Genomic DNA, 18,229 nt, shown 5'->3' with positions numbered 1-18,229 from the left:
CAGTACTGAAGAGATGAAGGAGATGAACCTATTGCATGCTCTGACGGGTAGATTATGTGTTCTGATAAACATTGTAACATCTTTACTATTGTAAATGTACCATACTCGTAATCTTGCAATAAAGAAATTTTTGATTTTGATTTTATATTTATTTATTTCACCAACAAACTGTTCTGCAGTTTTGTACCTAAGTCAATAAATAAAAAAAAGACTTCTGTAGAAACATTTATTAAACAGGTATCCTATTCTGCTGCGCCCAGCGCGCTATAGGGCGCAGTATGTGGTCGGCGCGCGGCGCCCTGGTCCCGCGCAGCAGCGGCAGCGCGTCGCGCAGCTCGGCGGCGGCGCCCGCGCGGCCCGCGGCGGCGGCCTGCGCCACGCCGCACACTGCGCCGCGGAGCCCCTCCCACATCTCGGGGCCGCCGTCCAGTCTGAAAGTCATTTTAACGTTTAACTCCCTTATCCATAAACGCGCTACAAACCTCAATTAGCTAATAATCGTTTGTCCTTATCTGTCATTTTGACTTATGTACATATTTGTAAGAAGGGGATAAAACATAATTTAACGAAATCAGTCCCGTAAAGTTGAATACGGGGTAGGTAACACTTTAAATCCTCGCGCTCCATTTTCTAGTGAAGTTGCTGATGCTGGTGCAACCCGGACAAATAAAAATAATGGATTTATATCTTCTAATTATTAAATCAATAGACAAATAGATCCTGAGGCCGATTCTGAGTAAAAAAAATTGTTATTGATGTCATTAATCATCTTTCGCGCAAACGCCAGTGCTGTCTTTACCATAAGGGCAGACGGGGCCCGTGCCCAAGGCCCCCATTCTCAGGGGGCCTCGAAGGACAGACAGTAACAGTATATTTGATTACTCGTAATAACTAGTAGAAAAATGTTAGTTTAATTCGCTTTCTTTACTTTCCAAAAGGGCCCCAAATTCTTATATGCACATGGGCCCCTGCATAGTTTAAGACGGCCCTGGCAAACGCAACGCGTAATGACACGACTCTGTTAGTCCGAGTCTTGTCAAAACAAAATGAAAATCTTAACAAATTTGTAGTTGTAGAATCTACCTTCCTAACCTTGTCATATTCCCTAAGACCTATCTCGAAGACCGAATTTAGTTTAGGTACCCGTGGGTTTAAAAATGTCTTCTTTTTCTTTATTTAGAAACAAACAGTCTCTTATAATAATAAATTATTACAATGAAGAGTTATCAGACTTAGGTACCTATAGAATAGACCTACAGTTTCCTTAAATAGAATATAAATATTTCAACGATTTATTCACATGACACGCTTGGTTTGGTGGGACCACCATTAGTGATGGGAAACGCTAATGCTGCGTTATATTATGCGTTGGTTGATTTTGTAGTCAATTAAAAATCGAGTTAATAAATGGAGAAATGAGAAAATGCGAGGTGAAGTTATAAGTGTATGATTGGAGTGATGTACTTACTTGTCAAGCATGTGGAAGGCCTTGGCAGCGACCAGGAACTGCCCCATTCTGTAGCTGTCGTTGGCCACCAGCTGCAATAGGGCGAAGCTGTCTGGAGTGCCCGCCGCCTGTAACACGCATGGATGAAAAAACACACGCGAGCGACGAGAAAGTGCAGTGTCAGACATTTTATTACCCTAAGCTAAGTATGTCTAGACTCTAGACCAGCGGTCGGCAATCTTTTAGCAGCCAAGGGCCACATAGCAGTTAACGAAGTGGACGCGGGCCGCACTTTAGATAGATAGATACATAGAATACTCTTTATTGGCACACCTCAGTAAAAAGATACAAAAGAAAACAACAATTGATTAAATGTAGATAGACTTTGTTAATATTTATGACTTTATCAGACATTGTCATTTGTCAATAATACATACAAAATAGGCAGGGAGGCTCGCGGGCCGCAAGTGAGAGGTTTGCGGGCAGCATGCGGCCCGCGGGCCGCTGGTTGCCGACCGCTGCTCTAGACCATAATCTGATTATCCAGATATCGACTCTCAAGCAAATGAAAAACTTGTCCGATCGCTAGATAATCGTATCCGCTGACAGCCGCCTAAAAGGTTCAATTTGACCTTATCAGCTTATCACGTCTCTTTTCTCGTGACACGAGTCTCTGTGTGTTATGTCACCTTAGCACAGATGTCCCAGGCGAGATGAGCGTCCTTGTTCATGATATGGCAGCGGCACAGGCACGCCAAGTACGTGAAGGAGCTCCGCATGGCGTCGTCCTGGATGGCTAGGAGACACTCCTCGCCCTCCCGGTATAATCCCGCCGCCACTTTCGCCTATTAACAAAGAATCTATTTCTGTTTTAACACAATTATCAGAAGCAACAGAGGATAATCGAAAGCGTTACATCGCCTACAATGGCTACAACTTATCTACTTTGCCTGGGGATGCTTCCTCAAATATCCCACCTGGGTTTGGACATTTAGTAGTTTTGGAGCTTTCACAGGATATATTTTTACTGGTTCGCCACCTAGTTTGAGATAAGTAACAGAGCGTTTCGTTCCCATAAAACAGTCATAAAAGGCTCGTAGGGTATGTTTAACGCTTCTAACAGCTAGGTCCGAAGAAAGAATGACAAATCAGGACACCAATAAACTAACCTGAGCATAGTTAAAGTTGAAGGTGTCATCATTGACGAAGAAGCTCTTGATGGAGTTGAGGTAGACCAGCACCTCCTCGAAGTGCGCCGCCAGGAAGTAGGAGGAGGCCATGCACTGCCGCCCGGGGATGGTGTCGCACTCCGACGCCGAGCTGCCCACCAGGTGGTAGCTCTGCTGGGCCAGCTTCATCTGCTCCTCCTGAATGGAACATAAACGTCTTCATAACTTAGGGAGACTGAGCTCCACTCGACAACCAACAAGAATTGGCACAAGCCAACCAAATAACAAAAGCGTTTGGGTTGTACAAAAACGACCGCCATCTCTCACCTTCCAACCCAGAGGGGAGACCTCATACACACATTTACTGTAGGTAACACATCTGTTTTTGTACACATTTACCTACTGTATTTTTTCATTTCATTTATTCACTTACTTCAATCAAACAGCACTTACAGATAAACCTTACGTGCTAATTGGCATTACATTAATACTTAGTATTATCTAACATGCATTAACTGCAATAAATACTATAAAATAAAATAAAAATACTACAAAATAAAATATGTAATATGTATTTTCTTTATGTACTTGTTTTGTGGAATAAAGTATGAGTACTCATTTGGATTAGTCTGGTTTCCTCACGATGTTTTTTTTTTTCAGCGATTGGAGAACATCAAATGATATTTCGTACATATATTTCGAAAATCTTATATGTACGAGCCAGGATCATTCGGTTTGAAGGTCGCCTTACCATTAAGCTGCCAACGCATCAGTGTAAAAATCGCGTCACCGGCCGGGTACTCACATCCCCGGTGTCGTTGTAGAGGCGCACGGCCACGACGGCGCGCAGGATGTAGTGCAGGGGCGAGGTGGGCTGGAGGGGCTCCAGCAGGGCGCGCGCCTCCAGCGCGTCGCGGGCTCGGAGTCGGTAGCCGGCCAGGTTCAGCCGCGCTTCGGGCACCACGTCCACCAGCTCAGGCAACACCTGGAAATCAGAACAGTCATCAGCCGCTTGCTCTTATCCCGGACACGGGTCCCCTTGGTAACTAATCCTAAGAATTGACGTAGGCACTCGTTTTTACGAAAGCTGCAGCTGTCATCTGACCTAACCTAGAAGGTATAAACTAGGTCTTATTGAGATTAGTCCGATTTACTCACAATGTTTAAATTCCTTAACTGAAAAGCGACTGGTAAATATCAAATTATATCGTTATACATTAAATTCAGAAAACTCATTGGTACGAGCCAGGGTTTGGCGTGTTGAACCCTCCACCTCCTGATTGAAAGCCGCACGCCCTAACCGCTAGTCTACCGACGCTTCTATCTATTTTAGTGCCAATAGTTTGCCATTAATTAGGTAAGGGTTTGGATTGAGTCAAATTCTGAAAGTGACATGACAATAGCTGAGAAAATCTAATTACTTATACCTACTGGTGTCTCTTACGTAAAAAAGGAACCATACCTTCAAAGCTCCTTCTCCATTCCGGAACACGACGAGGTTGTGCTTGACGAGGTCCTGTCCGAACGTGTGCTGCTCCGACGCGATCTGCTTCAACTCGTTCTCGGCTGCCTTCCCGTTGTACAGCCTATTCGAAGAACGGTTGAAAAAATGTATAAGGACAGTGTTTTATTGCAGGCCTACCGAGAAATTTCGAATTTCGAAATCATGGCTGTCAAATCTTTAACACTTTTGTTTTTCTTAGCGTTGAGTGCATGATTCTGATTTTAGACATGCGCTGATTTCGGGCCAGCGACTTGGGTACAGTAGATGTATAGTACATAATTATTTTTAAATACAAATAGGTACAAATGCATTTATTTCATTACTTTTTACATCAGTTCTTAGGTATACTATAAGGGTTAGGTAGGTAATTAGTCCATCTTAGGTATATGGAGTAAGTAGGTAAGTATTTATCTAAACATTGTGCAAAAAATTGTGTACCTAAGTAATTGTATACGTATTTTCCATCGTATTTTCACGGAACCGTACTCGCGAACATGTCTTGCTATTTCAGTCAGTCTCGGTACAAAAAGTACCGAGGTTGACTGAAGTAGCATGACAAATACGAACGTTTCTGAGAAAATACGATGGAAAACAATTATGCACTACATCTTTACCACCTTTTTAATACATCACTTCCAAACAAATTTTTGGAAGGAAATGAAATAATCAAATGTTATTGAATCATCCGGGTCAAAATTGGTCCATCACCTGAAGAGGTTGCAGGCCTTCAGGTTGCCGGCGACGGTGGACGTGGGATGCTGCGCCAGATACACCCCTAGGACCTCTTGAGATACGTCGTAGTAGTCCAGCTTGTAGTAGCACAGGGCCACGTACACATTCAGGGCCATGTATGCCCTAGAAGAACAACGCAATCGTTTAAATATGTCAGTGGGATTGGTTAACATTATGCAACCGCCGTTTATGTCTCAAACTACGGAAGATTTACTTTACATCGAATATTACTTTCTGGTTCCTCTAAACTACCCTACCCTACTAAATAATGTACCTAGCTATGATTATGACTCTACTAAATTTATATTTAAATCTAAATAATGTGCCTACGGATACCTAAGTATTTCAATATTAGGGCCAAATATAGTTATTTTAGAAAAATCTCCCTTTTGTGGAAAAAAGTTCACGATCCGGGTACAAATACAAATATTACTTTTGAGTCTCAATTACTGAAAAATTTATTCCGCTTGCGTAACCAGGGTGTAGTGGAAAAAAATACTGTAACTAGTCGAAATACTTTTAAGATGTGTTTGACCCATCTACAGTGTTGTATAGAACCTTGTAGATATTAGATAGATGTTTATCTATGTAAGCTTAAGTTACCCTGATTCATACGGCAATAGTTTAATCCAATCCGTTTCGTCATCGTCTTGGTATTTATAATATCTGTAAATGTTATAATCATTAATAGCACGGAGCCGAGACACTGCATGGGCTACAAGATGAACGTTAGGTAGGTATCTTCATCTTCAGTTGGGGAATTGAAAGACCTTGAAAAAGATGGTTTGACTATTATTGATAATTGATAAGTCCTTCCCACTCACAAAAACATAATATACTTAAGTAATGAACATCATTGCTTCAAATCTGTAGATATAGATTCTATGCTTTAGCGCGAGATCCTAAGTCTATGAAAGAACTAGATTATATTACTTAGATAGCCATTATACCTATTTGCTTATGCAGGGCATGCACTGTAGACATAATAATTAGGCACAAACAATGTCAATGCAATGCCCTCTACCACTATGATGTCATAATCTAACCTTCGTACTTTCAAATAACGATTAGTAGGTATCTTCACTTAAAATGACTGTAAGGCAACGGTTTATGCCATTTAAGCTACGGAAACCTAAAAAATCCTAACGTTAATTATAAAAGTGCTATCTATTAGGTAGTGTGTTAATTATAAAAATACCTACCATTACTGTTTTAAAACACTACCAGCCGATTTGCAATACGTGCGGCTTCAAACACTGGAAGTAGATTGTTCGGTTAGCATCAACAAGCTTAGAATGAATTCGATGTTTGAGAAGCTACTCTCTTCTGAAGAAAAACATCGTAAAGAAACCTTAAAATGCCTGTTAAGATAAGCCTTAAGAATTAGCTCTCGTTGAAACTCTCAAAACCCGAGGACAACATATAGCTCTACACCTCAAACCCTCTTCTGTAGGTTGTTCACAGCAGCACTGGCACGTAGACTGGTGATGAAGATAGGACTCTGAATGAAAGCTGTTATACCTCTTCTCCAGCAGAAGCTTCTTGTAAACATCGATGGCCTCCTGGTAATGCGCGCGCAGATAGTGCACAGAGGCTAAGCTGAGCTGGTCCTCGGGCACGTCACGGAGTGCCGCGTGCGCACTCATGAGTGTTTCCTCGTCGCCGAGCTTGTGGGCCAGGTGGAATTGGAGACGGGTCTGAGGATTAAAGAGTTTTATAAATACGTGCAGGATCGAAGCATTATGTTATAGGAACGTGCAACATTGCTACTTGTTGCTACATAATTCGCAATAGGTATGTGACGACTCTTTATTAAAGAACTGTCTAAGTTTTTCTCGTCACAATTACTTATTGAAGAATGAAGAGGTAAAAGAAATAGAATAGCTTATTTAGGTATACAAACAACATGACAATCCCTTACAAGTATCCATCCCTTCCCATTGTTCTTACCCACCACCCACCCGACTTTAATCACTTGTGTATTGATAAAATGTTAGGTATATACACATTAATTTAGGTAATTCGTTTACCTTGAGTGCGCAATTCGGTGCTTCCTCTACAGCCTCTTGTGACTCCTTGTACATTCCTACGCAAAAAGAAGTGTTTATTTGCTTTTATTTCATACGATACACGTTATTTCATAAAATCGTGTGGAGGTAAACTTTGAATCAGAAACTTTTGGAGTACCACAAGGAAATGTCTTAGGTCCAACACATTTTCTCTAGGTAAGTGTATTAAGATCTTTATAAAGATACTAGCTTTTGCCCGCGACTTCGTCTGCGTGGAATTAGTAATTTGGGTACCATAATTAATAAACGAATCTGCTTTTTATTACATACTTCTTTTCACCCCCAAAATGGATGACTAATTAGTCAAAAATTAACCCTTTTTAGATAGAATTTTGAGCCCTTTTTAATTTAAGATATTATTTTCTTTTATTTGGCCAAATCTCCATGGTAACGTTGTGGACAGATCTCCATGGTAACGTTACGTAATGTAATGGTAATGTTTTCTTATGACGTTATCACGCAAAATTATCGTCCGTAAACCGACTTTACAGACAACCATATTTTAGTATCACTTCCACCTCCACTTGGAGGTTCGAGAAGTTGAAGAAGTTGGAGAAGTTGTAGAAGTTGGGGAAGTTGGAGAAGTTGAAAAAGTTGGAGAAGTTGAAGTTGGAGAAGTTAAAGTTGGAGAAGTTGGAGAAGTTGAAGAAGTTCGAGTTGGAGAAGTTGAAGTTGAATTTGAAGAAGTTGGAGAAGTTGAAGTTGTAGAAGTTGAAAAGGTTGGAGAAGTTGAATTTGAAGAAGTTGGAGAAGTTGAAGTTGAAGTTGAAGAAGTTGAAAAGGTTGGAGAAGTTGAAGTTGAAGAAGTAGGAGATGTTGAAGTTAAAGAAAAGGGAAAAGTTGAAGTTGAAAAAGTTGGAGAATTTGAGTTTGAAGAAGTTGGATAAATTGAAGAAGTAGAAGTTGAAGAATTAGGAAGATAAATAAGTTGGAGAAGTTGAAAAAGTTGGAGAAGTTAAAAAGTTGGAGAAGTTGAAGAAGGTGGAGAAGTTGAAGAAGATGAAAAAGTTTAAGAAGTTAAAGTTTAGAAGTTGAAGTTGAATTTAAAGAAAAAAAAAAAAAAAACTTCTGTCAACGGATAAACACGAACCTAAAAGATACTCCTGGAAATTTACTTTATTCCAGCATATTTGCGACTATTCTTGTTTCAGTACCTAGCTAAACCGAGATTATACCGCAATAGGCAATCCGCGGCGAAACCTCCGCGTCGGGACCGCAGCCCGAGCGCACATAATACCTACGCCTCTGCGTTGCTGAGTCGGCATGACAGCTGGTTGTCAACAAAATGTTTATAAACAAGATATATCTTTAAGACATGTTTCTCTTCGTGCTTATTCTATAAAGTGTGCTGTGCTCTTCCGACACACCGTAATCACATTGCTGCGCACAAAAGACCTGGAAGTTTTGCAAAGGATTAATTCGCCACAGACCGACCGGTGCCCTTACCCCACGACCCCAGGAGATCTTACAGGACAATTGTGTTATCTTAATTTACGATTATTTTTTTACATGCTTTACATATTACTGTAAGTTTCATACTTTATTCTACTTTATCTATAAGCCATTTCTGTTTATAAGTAGCGTTTTGTTTCAATATTCTATATATTAATTAAGCGTGAATGCAGCCCGCGACGCAACCTGCCGGCAATAGCACGTCTTACATATGTCAGTTATGCCAAAAATCTTTTAAGAGCACTAAAGGACTTAATATACACACAACAAAAGTCCACAGACCTTGTCTCACACAAAATATCCCTCCAATAGACAACAGCCAAATTAATCAGCCTCCCTTCCTCGCAGCCACCCAACCTACCACTCCATTTCACCTTCACCTCAGCCATCTGAAAAATAATGTCTCCATAGTCAAAAGAATACTCCGCGGGGCTAGAATATCTGTCGCCTCACATCTTTCTCATCTCATAAACAAATGCACCGAAAACAATACTACCGCAGACTGGCACAACCTCCTCCTTTTTCCCTACCACACCCTCCACGCCCAAGATGATGACCCGAGCATATGCCTGACCCAAAAAATAAAAAACAACTGCATTAACAATCCACCGCCGCCCACATATAAAAATAAGTCAAATATAATGTACGATCGAAAAAAACACATAGAAAACAAAATAAGCGACGGCGACCTTAAAGGTGCCGCCCGCCTCCTTTTCTCTAGCGACGTGCTATCGCCGGATACCCCCGACACTCTTCTGGCCCTACAGACAAAACATCCCCCAGGTCCCACCACCCCGCACTTCTTGGACCCACCAACGGCAAACCAGGCCTGCCTACAAATAAAAAACAGAGACGTAATTGTGGGTATATTGTCATTCAAAATCGGTTCTGCTGCAGGCTTGGACGGACTCTCACCCCAACATTTAAAAGACCTCACTTCCCATTCCGTGGACGACGCTAGCGAGCGTCTCGTCGACTCCCTTACTAAATTGATCAACCTCATGTACACAGGCAACGTGAACCCAGAAATAGTCCCGATTCTATACGGGGCAAATCTCATCGCACTCACCAAAAAGGACGGAGGGGTGAGACCGATTGCCGTTGGCTCTACTTTAAGACGTCTCGCCTCCAAAATTGCAGTCAGGTATATAATTTCCAAATTAAAACCACTTTTCGAACCTGTTCAGCTCGGTTTCGGTATAAAAGGAGGTTGTGAGGCAGCCGTCCATGCCTTACGTACTTACCTCTCAAATTCACCCTGTGATGTGCTGGTCAAAATTGATGTTCGGAACGCCTTTAACTCAGTAAACAGGGACACCTTGCTGACTGAAATAAAGAACAATATCCCCGAAATCTACAACTATCTCCTGCATTGTTATGCTGACCCTACAAATTTGATCTACCGTGAAAATGAAATTATCTTCTGAAGTCGGTTGTCAGCAAGGTGATCCTCTCGGGCCGGCAATATTCAGTTTGGCTATTAATCCAATTATTCAAAAACTAAAATCTAAATTTAACGTCTGGTACTTAGACGACGGAACCCTGGGAGGCGACCTCGAATCAGTACTGTCAGATCTCTCAACTATCAAATCAAAATTTGAAACAATTGGTCTAGAATTAAACTATAGCAAGTGTGAACTTTTTATTAACAACACCTCTTTAAATTTTTCGGATATAAAACCAAAATTTGATCTGCTTACACCAAACATTAAAATAACAGACAAAGACTCTCTTTGCCTCCTTGGGTCTCCTATCTTTGAAGAATCCTATTCGAAATTCGCATGCGATACTACCTCTAAATTTCAAACTTATGAAAGTCGTCTTCTCGAAATTAGTCCGCATTTCGCTTTATGTATTATCAAATTCTGCCTTTTCGTACCAAAATTAATGTATGTACTTCGCTGCTGCCCTTTTACAAAATTTCTAAATTTATTAACTCCTCTGGACGACTTGATAAAAACTAATTTGGAATCTATTTTGAACTTGCAGTTTAGCGAAGAGTCCTGGACCCAAGCATCCCTTCCCATTCGCCACGGTGGGTTAGGGATCCGCAAAATTTCAAGTGTGTCTACACCGGCGTTTTTATCTTCCGTTCATAGTTCAGCAACTCTCATAGGAAAAATCCTGAGGGCCTGTCCTCCAAACTATGAGATTACTGGCTTAACGGAGTCTAAAAACGCCTGGTCCATCGCCTGCCCGGGTAAGGATTTTCCCGAAAATCTAAATTCGCAAAGGGCTTGGGACGACATACAATGCAAAATTATTTATGACTGTCTTCTAAGCCGCAGCACAGGTTCTGCACGCGCCAGACTGCTAGCAGCCGGTTCCAGGGAGTCCGGCGCCTGGCTGCACGCCTTCCCGTCGGTGCATACCGGCACTTTCCTGGAGCCGCACACTCTGCGCGTTGCGGCCTGCCTGCGACTCGGCGTCCGGGTCTGTGCTCCACATAGGTGCCCCTGCGGCACTGACGTCGACGCCCTCGGACACCACGGGCTCTCCTGCCAAAGGAGCGCCGGCCGCTTCTCTAGACACGCCGCGCTTAACGATATTCTCCGCCGGTCTCTTGCCAGCGTCAACGTACCAGCTCTTCTCGAGCCTCCTGGCATTGTAAGAGATGATGGTAAGAGACCGGACGGAATGTCACTAGTTCCGTGGAAGATGGGGCGGGTGCTGGTGTGGGACGCCACCTGTGTGGACACCCTAGCCCCGTCTCATCTCCACGGCACTACTGCAAAAGCCGGCGCGGCGGCAGAGGCGGCCGAAAAATTAAAAAAGGCCAAATATAAGGGTCTCGGCCCCGAATACGATTTCGTACCTTTCGGTGTCGAGACCCTTGGCTCGTGGGGTCCGAACGCGTCTACGCTATTTAAGGATTTATCCAAAAGGATAGCAGACGCCACTGGTGATCGTAGAGCTGGCAGCTTCCTCGCACAAAGAATAAGTATTGCGATACAGCGGGGAAATGCTGCCAGCATCTACGGCACCATTCCGCAGGATAGTTTGTAATTATTTATTTTTAGATTAGTTTTATTTATTTTTAGATTTAGTTTTTAGGTTAGTTATTTTATTATGTTTTACTTATGGTATTATTTTGTTTCTAGGTATTAAGTTTGTATGCACTAATATTAAATAAAAGTATATCTTCAAGAAGTTGAAAAAGTTGAAGTTGAAGTTGAAAAGGTTGGAGAAGTTGAAGTTGAAGAAGTAGGAGCAGTTGAAGTTAGAGAAGTTGAAGAAGTTAGAGAAAATGAAGTTGAAGAAGTTGGAGAAGTTGAAGTTATAGAAGTAGAAGTTGAAGAAGTTGAAGAAGTCGGAGAAGTCGAGGAAGTTGGAGAAGTCGAAGTTGAAGAACTTGAAATAGAGAATTTGTAGTTGAAGAAGTTGGATAAATTGAAGAAGTTTAGTAAGATAAAAGAAGTTGGAGGTTTGAAGAATTTGTAAGAAGTCGAAGAAGGTTAGGAAGATAAAGAACTTGGAGTTGTTGAAGAATTTGAGGAAGTTGTAGTTGAAGAAGTTAAAATTGAAGAAGATGAAAAGGTTGGAGAAGATGAAGTTGAAGAAGTAGGAGAAGTTGAAGTTGAAGTTGAAGAAGTAGGAGTAGTTGAAGTTATGGTTGGCTATGGTTGACTGGTAGAGAATGCCTTTAGGCATTAAGTCCGCCATTTGTACATTGTATCTGTATTTTGTGCAATAATGTTTAAATAAATATATACCTACAAAAATTTGTACCTGGTGTCGGGTCTCGGAGACATTTCTAGAACAGTCCAGAACATTCGAGAGTATTAAAAATAAAATAAAATTCATTTATTTCAAGCTACAAGGCTCATAATTGGTTGTCAACAGTTGTATAATAAATATGTCATTCCTAAAAATACTGTACAAATGTCAAAAATAATCATTTAAAAATTCCTATTAATTAATACTAATAAAATAAATATAAACAAAAATTAAAAATTAAAATTAAAATTGAATTTGAACTATTATAATTGGAATAAATAAAACAATAAATAATACAATAAAAGCTATAAAATACTCAGTCCCTATCCTATCCTATCCCAGTCTTAATTACATGCCTGTCACAGCAGTGCATGATGTAAGGACAGTCCAGTCTGTCCGCGATCATCGCTAGGACTGTGTTGGGGCTGGCTCGCACCCGCTGGACCAAGGACGCGGCGCGCAGTCGCATCGTGGTATGAAAACACGCCGTGTGCGCCGCCGCGAACATGCCCGAGGCGCTACAGTAGCGAGGCAGCCCCATCACTGCCCGGAACGCGTTATTGTATTGGACGCGGAGTGCACTGTATGCTTTTTGCGTGTAATTAGCCCACAGGCTGCATGTGTACAGCGACGTGCAGTAGGCTTTGAACAGCGTCAACTTCACGTCGCTGGAACACCGAGCAAACCTGCGAGCCAACATGTTCGCCCTTACACACAATGCCCTCCGCTCCCGTTCAATATCAACGTTATCTTTCAGGTCGACAGTAACAATGTGCCCTAAATATTTAAAACTCTTTACCCTTTCTAGTGGTGTTCCATACAGAGTTACCTCAGGTACATGCAATGGTCGATTACTGCCGGCCTCAAAGACCATACATTGGCTCTTAGTAACGTTATATTTCAAGCCGTGGCTCATGGCGTACTCCTCACAGATTCTTAACAACCTTCTAAGACCACACACTGACGCGCTCAACAGCACCATGTCGTCCGCGTAGCTAAGGTTGTTCACACACACGCCATCCACATGACAGCCGACATGCTGACTGCTGAGCTCGCCGATTAGTGCGTTCATGTACAGATTGAACAGTGCGGGGGAGGTCAACCCCCCCTGCCTCACCCCGCACTCCAACCCATACTCCTCCGATGTTTTACCTGCCCACCTGACCCTATTGACCTGGTGTCCATACCAATACTTAAAGATATTAATTAATTCCCTGGGCATGTTAATGTTCTCCATCTTTTCCCATAGTACTTTGTAGGACACGAGGTCAAAGGCCTTAGAGAGGTCCAGGAAGCAGGCATACACCGGGGTCTGACGATCGGTATAATATCTATTCGTATTCGTATTCGAGAGCATTCGACAGCATTTCTGAACATTCTGGAATGTTGTGGAATATTCGAGAACATTCTAGAACATTGTGGAACATTCCAGAACACTTTCAGGAACATTCGAAGCTGTCTCGGGTATAGGAGGCTAGACATTTTTAGAATAGTCCAGACCATTCGAGAGTATTCGAGAGCATTCCACAGCATTTCAGAACATTCTGGAATGTTGTCGAATATTTGAGAACATTCTATATCATTGTGGAACATTCCAGAATACTTTCGAATGTTCTAGAATATTCTGTATCCTTCCCCGGGACTCAAACTATCTGTATACCAAATTTCAACGGAATCGGTTCAGCGGTTATTGATTCCCCATACAAACTTCCACCCCCTTTTTCACCCCCTTAAAGAGGGATTTCTGGGATAAAAACTACCCTATGTCCTTCCCCGGGACTCAAACTATCTCTATACCAAATTTCATCAAAATCGGTTCAGCGGTTTAAGCGTGAAGAGGTAACAGACAGACAGACAGACAGACACACTTTCGCATTTATTGACCGGAGCGTAGCGAAGGTCTACGTTTCGAATGGAGCATTTTGCTTTTGTATGTCCGGATGTTCTCCTCTACAGGTCGCAATTCTTAACCGAATCTCGTGAAATTTTGTGACTGGATTCTATGTCTAAATATGTTTTTTTTGTTTTCCGGTTTTTTGAATTTTTTTAAAATGTTGGAGTCGTGATAGCTCGCGCTTAAACAAATAGTGGTATCGGTACCATACGAGTGTTTTCTTTTTGAGATATGTTTATAGATTAAATGGCCAAAAATTCAGAAAAATTATTTCGCTGGTTTCGGAGGTATTAAGATATTTAATTTTAACAAATTTTAATTTGAGAAGGAGTAGCTAAATTTCGTCAACCCATCTAAGAACTATTTGGCTCAGTTTGTAAACGTTCGCTTTTTCTGTTTGCACAGAGGGTCTGGGTTCGATCCCCAGTAATTGTATGCTGGGATATTATAACTTTTAGTATTTTTTTACACATAAATTTCGTATTGTTTTTTTTTTAATTTACTATATTTAAAGCTCTTAGCATCATGTTATTTAAAGCTCTGCTCGCGAGGTCTACAGCTCACAGAGCCACTAGTAATATTAGTATGGATGTGTGCGGCGAGAAGTGCGCTCATATTCACCCAGTAGTAAAGGCATCATTGTACACTAACCCAGGTAGAAGTAGCAGACAGCGAGATCCATTCGCCCAGTATCAGCTATAAGCGGGTCCAGCGGACTGCGCGCTAACACGCGCTTATACGCGTCAAGTGCATGACGATACTCGCCGAGGTGGAAATAGCACCACGCCGCCCACACGTCAGGCCACACCTCCGTGTTGCCTTCGTGCTTAAGGAACTGCAATTTGTTTGTTGAAGATAAAATGTAGACAATTACATCAGGCTACACATGGAATTCTGTTAACTGAGCATAGAAATTACAACAGACTGTGAGGTTTAAGATATTTTTTTGCCCGCAAATGCTCACGGGTTAGTAATGCCGAGGTTTCCTTGAGGGGGACAAAGTACCTACTGCGAAATTGCATGAGAAATTACGAATGAATCCATTGATAAAGTCGCCATGCACTTTTACGGCTGATGGTACATAGTTCTTCAAAAAAGTGTGCACTATGTAATGTATGCTTGAAACAGAACGCAACTACAGACTGTTTAAAATAGACTAATGACCCAATGCATATGGAAGTAACAATGATAGCGAGCGGCATTTGTTAATTAAGTAATACAGAGGCTGTTGAAGAAGAATGAACTTACCCAGAACAACTAACTCATAGGGTTAGCCATATAAGCTATATCGGATTTACTGGTAGATAGATGTTGATTTAAGGCACATGTGTAAAAGTTAATTTTTCAGTCAGTCAGCAACAAAATGGTTTTATTACTAAACATTACATGGCGCAGTCGGTAGGATTGTTAAAGGATGACAACGCATATGCGACACCCCTGGGGTTTGGAGGAGCTGCGCATGTATTCGGTGTGGCTTACCTCAAGCATCGTGAGAGCCCCAACGTAGTCCCGCTTGATGACGAAGTCCTCAAGCTGTGGCACGTGCTTGGCCGAGCTGCTGCTGGCGCGGCTGTCCGTCGCGGGCTTCGACCTTGACAGGATCTGTTGGAATTATTAGTGTGAATAAACCTCTTACGTTTTTCTTGAGGCTTTGTTGGGAAATGTCATTAAAATAAAATAATAATATAGATTTTTCTTATTCAATCGAATTCATTATAAATCATTTAAGATTTACTTACTTAAATAATAAGCGGCTTATAACTGAATACATACAAATTCTCCAGAACCTCTAGATAGGTACTGTAGGTACCTAATCCCTACTAATATACTGTTATCTCTTCACCCTTAAGCCGCTGAAACGATTTAGACGACCTTAGGTATGAAGATGGAGTCCGGGGAAATCATCATTATACCTACTCTACGCAGGCAAGGTAAGCGGGCAGGAGCTAGTAAATAGTTATTTTCACCACACCAGCTCGGAAAGGCTTACTTTGCACTTCAAAAACTGATAGCAAAGTTGCATTTTATTTAATATGTGAGGCAAAGCAATCAAATGCAAATTTTGAGTTGTTTTCTTATAGTCTGTTCGAGATCCTGAAAACGGTGAAAAATAAAGATAAATACTCCTAAAAATACGTGTGATACCTCATTAGATTCGTCATGATGCCTAGAAAAATTTATTCGAAGCGTGTATTAGCACACAAAAAATATCAAAATTTATAAACAAAAAAGGGGGGAAAAAGTAGTTACGTTTTATTTCCCCAATATCTCAAAAAGTATTAATGTTTAAGAAACCAAAATTAACATTATAAAAGAAGAGGATATTTCGAATAAAACACTCCATACTTGCAGAACTATATCTCCATTATTTATACTTTTTATTCAACACTGAACACAGCCCTCCGCGCCTCATTTTCGGGAAACGCGCGTGGCGTGAAAAAGCGATTACGTAACATTAAATATAATTTTAAAGGTATTAAATATTCATTGAAAAATTAAAAAAAAATATGGTGTATTTAGAACATGTCAACAAATGTAATAGTTGTAGAAATTTATCTTAAGGTTATTTTTTCAACAAGTTAGGTAATTGTTAATGAACGAAATTTTCTCGAAATTCCTTCTTTATTGAAAACGGAAAAAAAATGTATAAATAACTATTGTAAAATTTCGTCGCTTTCTAGAGCCATTCTCATATATATGCTTAATAAGATCACGTTTTAAAAGTTCTGAAAAAATTAATAGTTTGGTTATAATATTGTTTTATATTTTACAATTTTACCTTTATTTTTCGTTTTTCGTCAATTTTCTATGTTATTCTAAAACTTATTTTAAGCAAAGTATAAACTTTATTGAAACTTTTATAATGTGATCTTATTAAGCATGTATATGAGAAGACCTCTAGAAAGCGACAACATTTTACAATAGTTATTTATACATTTTTTTTCGTTTTCTATAAAGAAGGAATTTCGAGAAAATTTTGTTCATTAACAATTGCCTAACTTGTTGAAAAAATAACTTTAAGATCAATTTCTACAAGTATTACATTTGTTGACATGTTCTAAATACACCATATTTTTCAATCAATATTTACATCTTTAAAATTAGATTTAATGTTACGTAATCGTTTTTTCACGCCGCGCGCGTTTCTCGAAAATGAGGCGCGGAGGGCTGTGTTCAGCGTTGAATAAAAAGTATAAATAATGGAGATACAGTTCTGCAAGTATGGAATGTTTGATTGGAAATATCCTCCTCTTTTATAATATTAATTTTGGTTTCTTAAATATTAATACTTTCTGAGATATTAGGGAAATAAAAAAAATCTACGTTTTTCCCCCTTTTTTGTTTATAACTGTTGATATTTTTTGTGTGCTAATACACGCTTCGAATACATTTTTCTAGACATCATTACGAATCTAATGAGGTATCATACGTATTTTTAGGAGTATTATCTCTATTTTTTACCGTTTTCCGTTTCTCGAACAGACTATTATGTTTGCTGGTAGAATTGACTTTTAAATGATGATTTTGGATGATAAATATTTAATAACATTCATTTGGATTTGATTGGGTTTAATTTTGTTCGATATTATCGGGGGCAAATTTTGTTTAACCCTCGTCCTTTGAAACCCTGGCAACGCTCAAGATTCCATTTTTCGAACCACTCGCTATGCTCGTGGTTCAATTTTAGAATCTTTCGCTTGCTCGGAATGCTCGGGAACAAAATTTGTGCCCGAGAGAAACACAAAATTTTTCACCACACCAACCCGAAGCAAATATTAAATGTAAAATATCAAACAAAATCAAACCAAATCAAATCCAAATGAATGTTATTAAATATTTATCATACAAAATCATCATTTAAAAGTCAATTCTACCAGCAAACATAAGATTACTTTGCCTCACATGTGAATAAAATGCAACTTTGCTATAAGTTTTTGAAGTGCAAAGAATGCCTTTCCGATTTGGTGTGGTGAAAAAAAATTGTGGGATCTTGATGGTGGCTTGCCAGGACCTTAAATTTTGCTCAACTCCCAGAAACAGGTTCCACTTTCCATTATTCAATTATCGACCGAATAAGTAGGTACCTACCTAAATCAATTGAAGTGTAGTTAGTAACTTAGTAGGTAGGTAGAGGTAGGTTAGTGGGTACTAAAGATACAAAAACATACCATTTTTCACGAGATTTCACTATTTTACATGCGTTTCACTTCTAAAATTTCACCCCTGACAGAAATTTGTTGACAT

The 18,229-nt window shown here is 40.2% G+C and overlaps 1 protein-coding gene across 1 annotated transcript; it reads right to left on the bottom strand.

Annotated features, from left to right (window-relative positions):
- Positions 1 to 212: 212 nt before the first annotated feature.
- On the bottom strand, positions 213 to 18,211 carry LOC134791815 (intraflagellar transport protein 56). Its single transcript, XM_063762951.1, has 13 exons — positions 18,154 to 18,211; positions 15,464 to 15,586; positions 14,636 to 14,819; positions 6,883 to 6,938; positions 6,374 to 6,549; positions 5,456 to 5,518; positions 4,829 to 4,975; positions 4,079 to 4,202; positions 3,422 to 3,601; positions 2,617 to 2,814; positions 2,137 to 2,292; positions 1,469 to 1,575; positions 213 to 431 (listed from the first exon to the last, which is right to left on the bottom strand). The coding sequence occupies exons 1-13, from the start codon at positions 18,154 to 18,156 to the stop codon at positions 230 to 232; spliced, it is 1,719 nt and encodes a 572-aa protein (XP_063619021.1). The 5' UTR covers positions 18,157 to 18,211; the 3' UTR covers positions 213 to 229.
- Positions 18,212 to 18,229: the final 18 nt, after the last annotated feature.

This window comes from Cydia splendana, chromosome 6 (genome assembly GCF_910591565.1).
Source record: "Cydia splendana chromosome 6, ilCydSple1.2, whole genome shotgun sequence".
In the NCBI taxonomy this organism is placed as follows: Eukaryota; Metazoa; Arthropoda; class Insecta; order Lepidoptera; family Tortricidae; genus Cydia; species Cydia splendana.
Note: the sequence above shows the minus strand (reverse complement) of the source record. Positions and strands in the feature narration are given on the sequence as shown.

Bases quoted from the DNA above. Each gene is read 5' to 3' on its own strand.
- LOC134791815 (XM_063762951.1), bottom strand. The intron at 4,203-4,828 runs GTGATGGACCAA...TTCTTCGAATAG, and splicing joins AAGGCCTGCAACCTCTTCAG to GCTGTACAACGGGAAGGCAG. The intron at 3,602-4,078 runs GTATGGTTCCTT...TCTGATTTCCAG, and splicing joins ATGGAGAAGGAGCTTTGAAG to GTGTTGCCTGAGCTGGTGGA.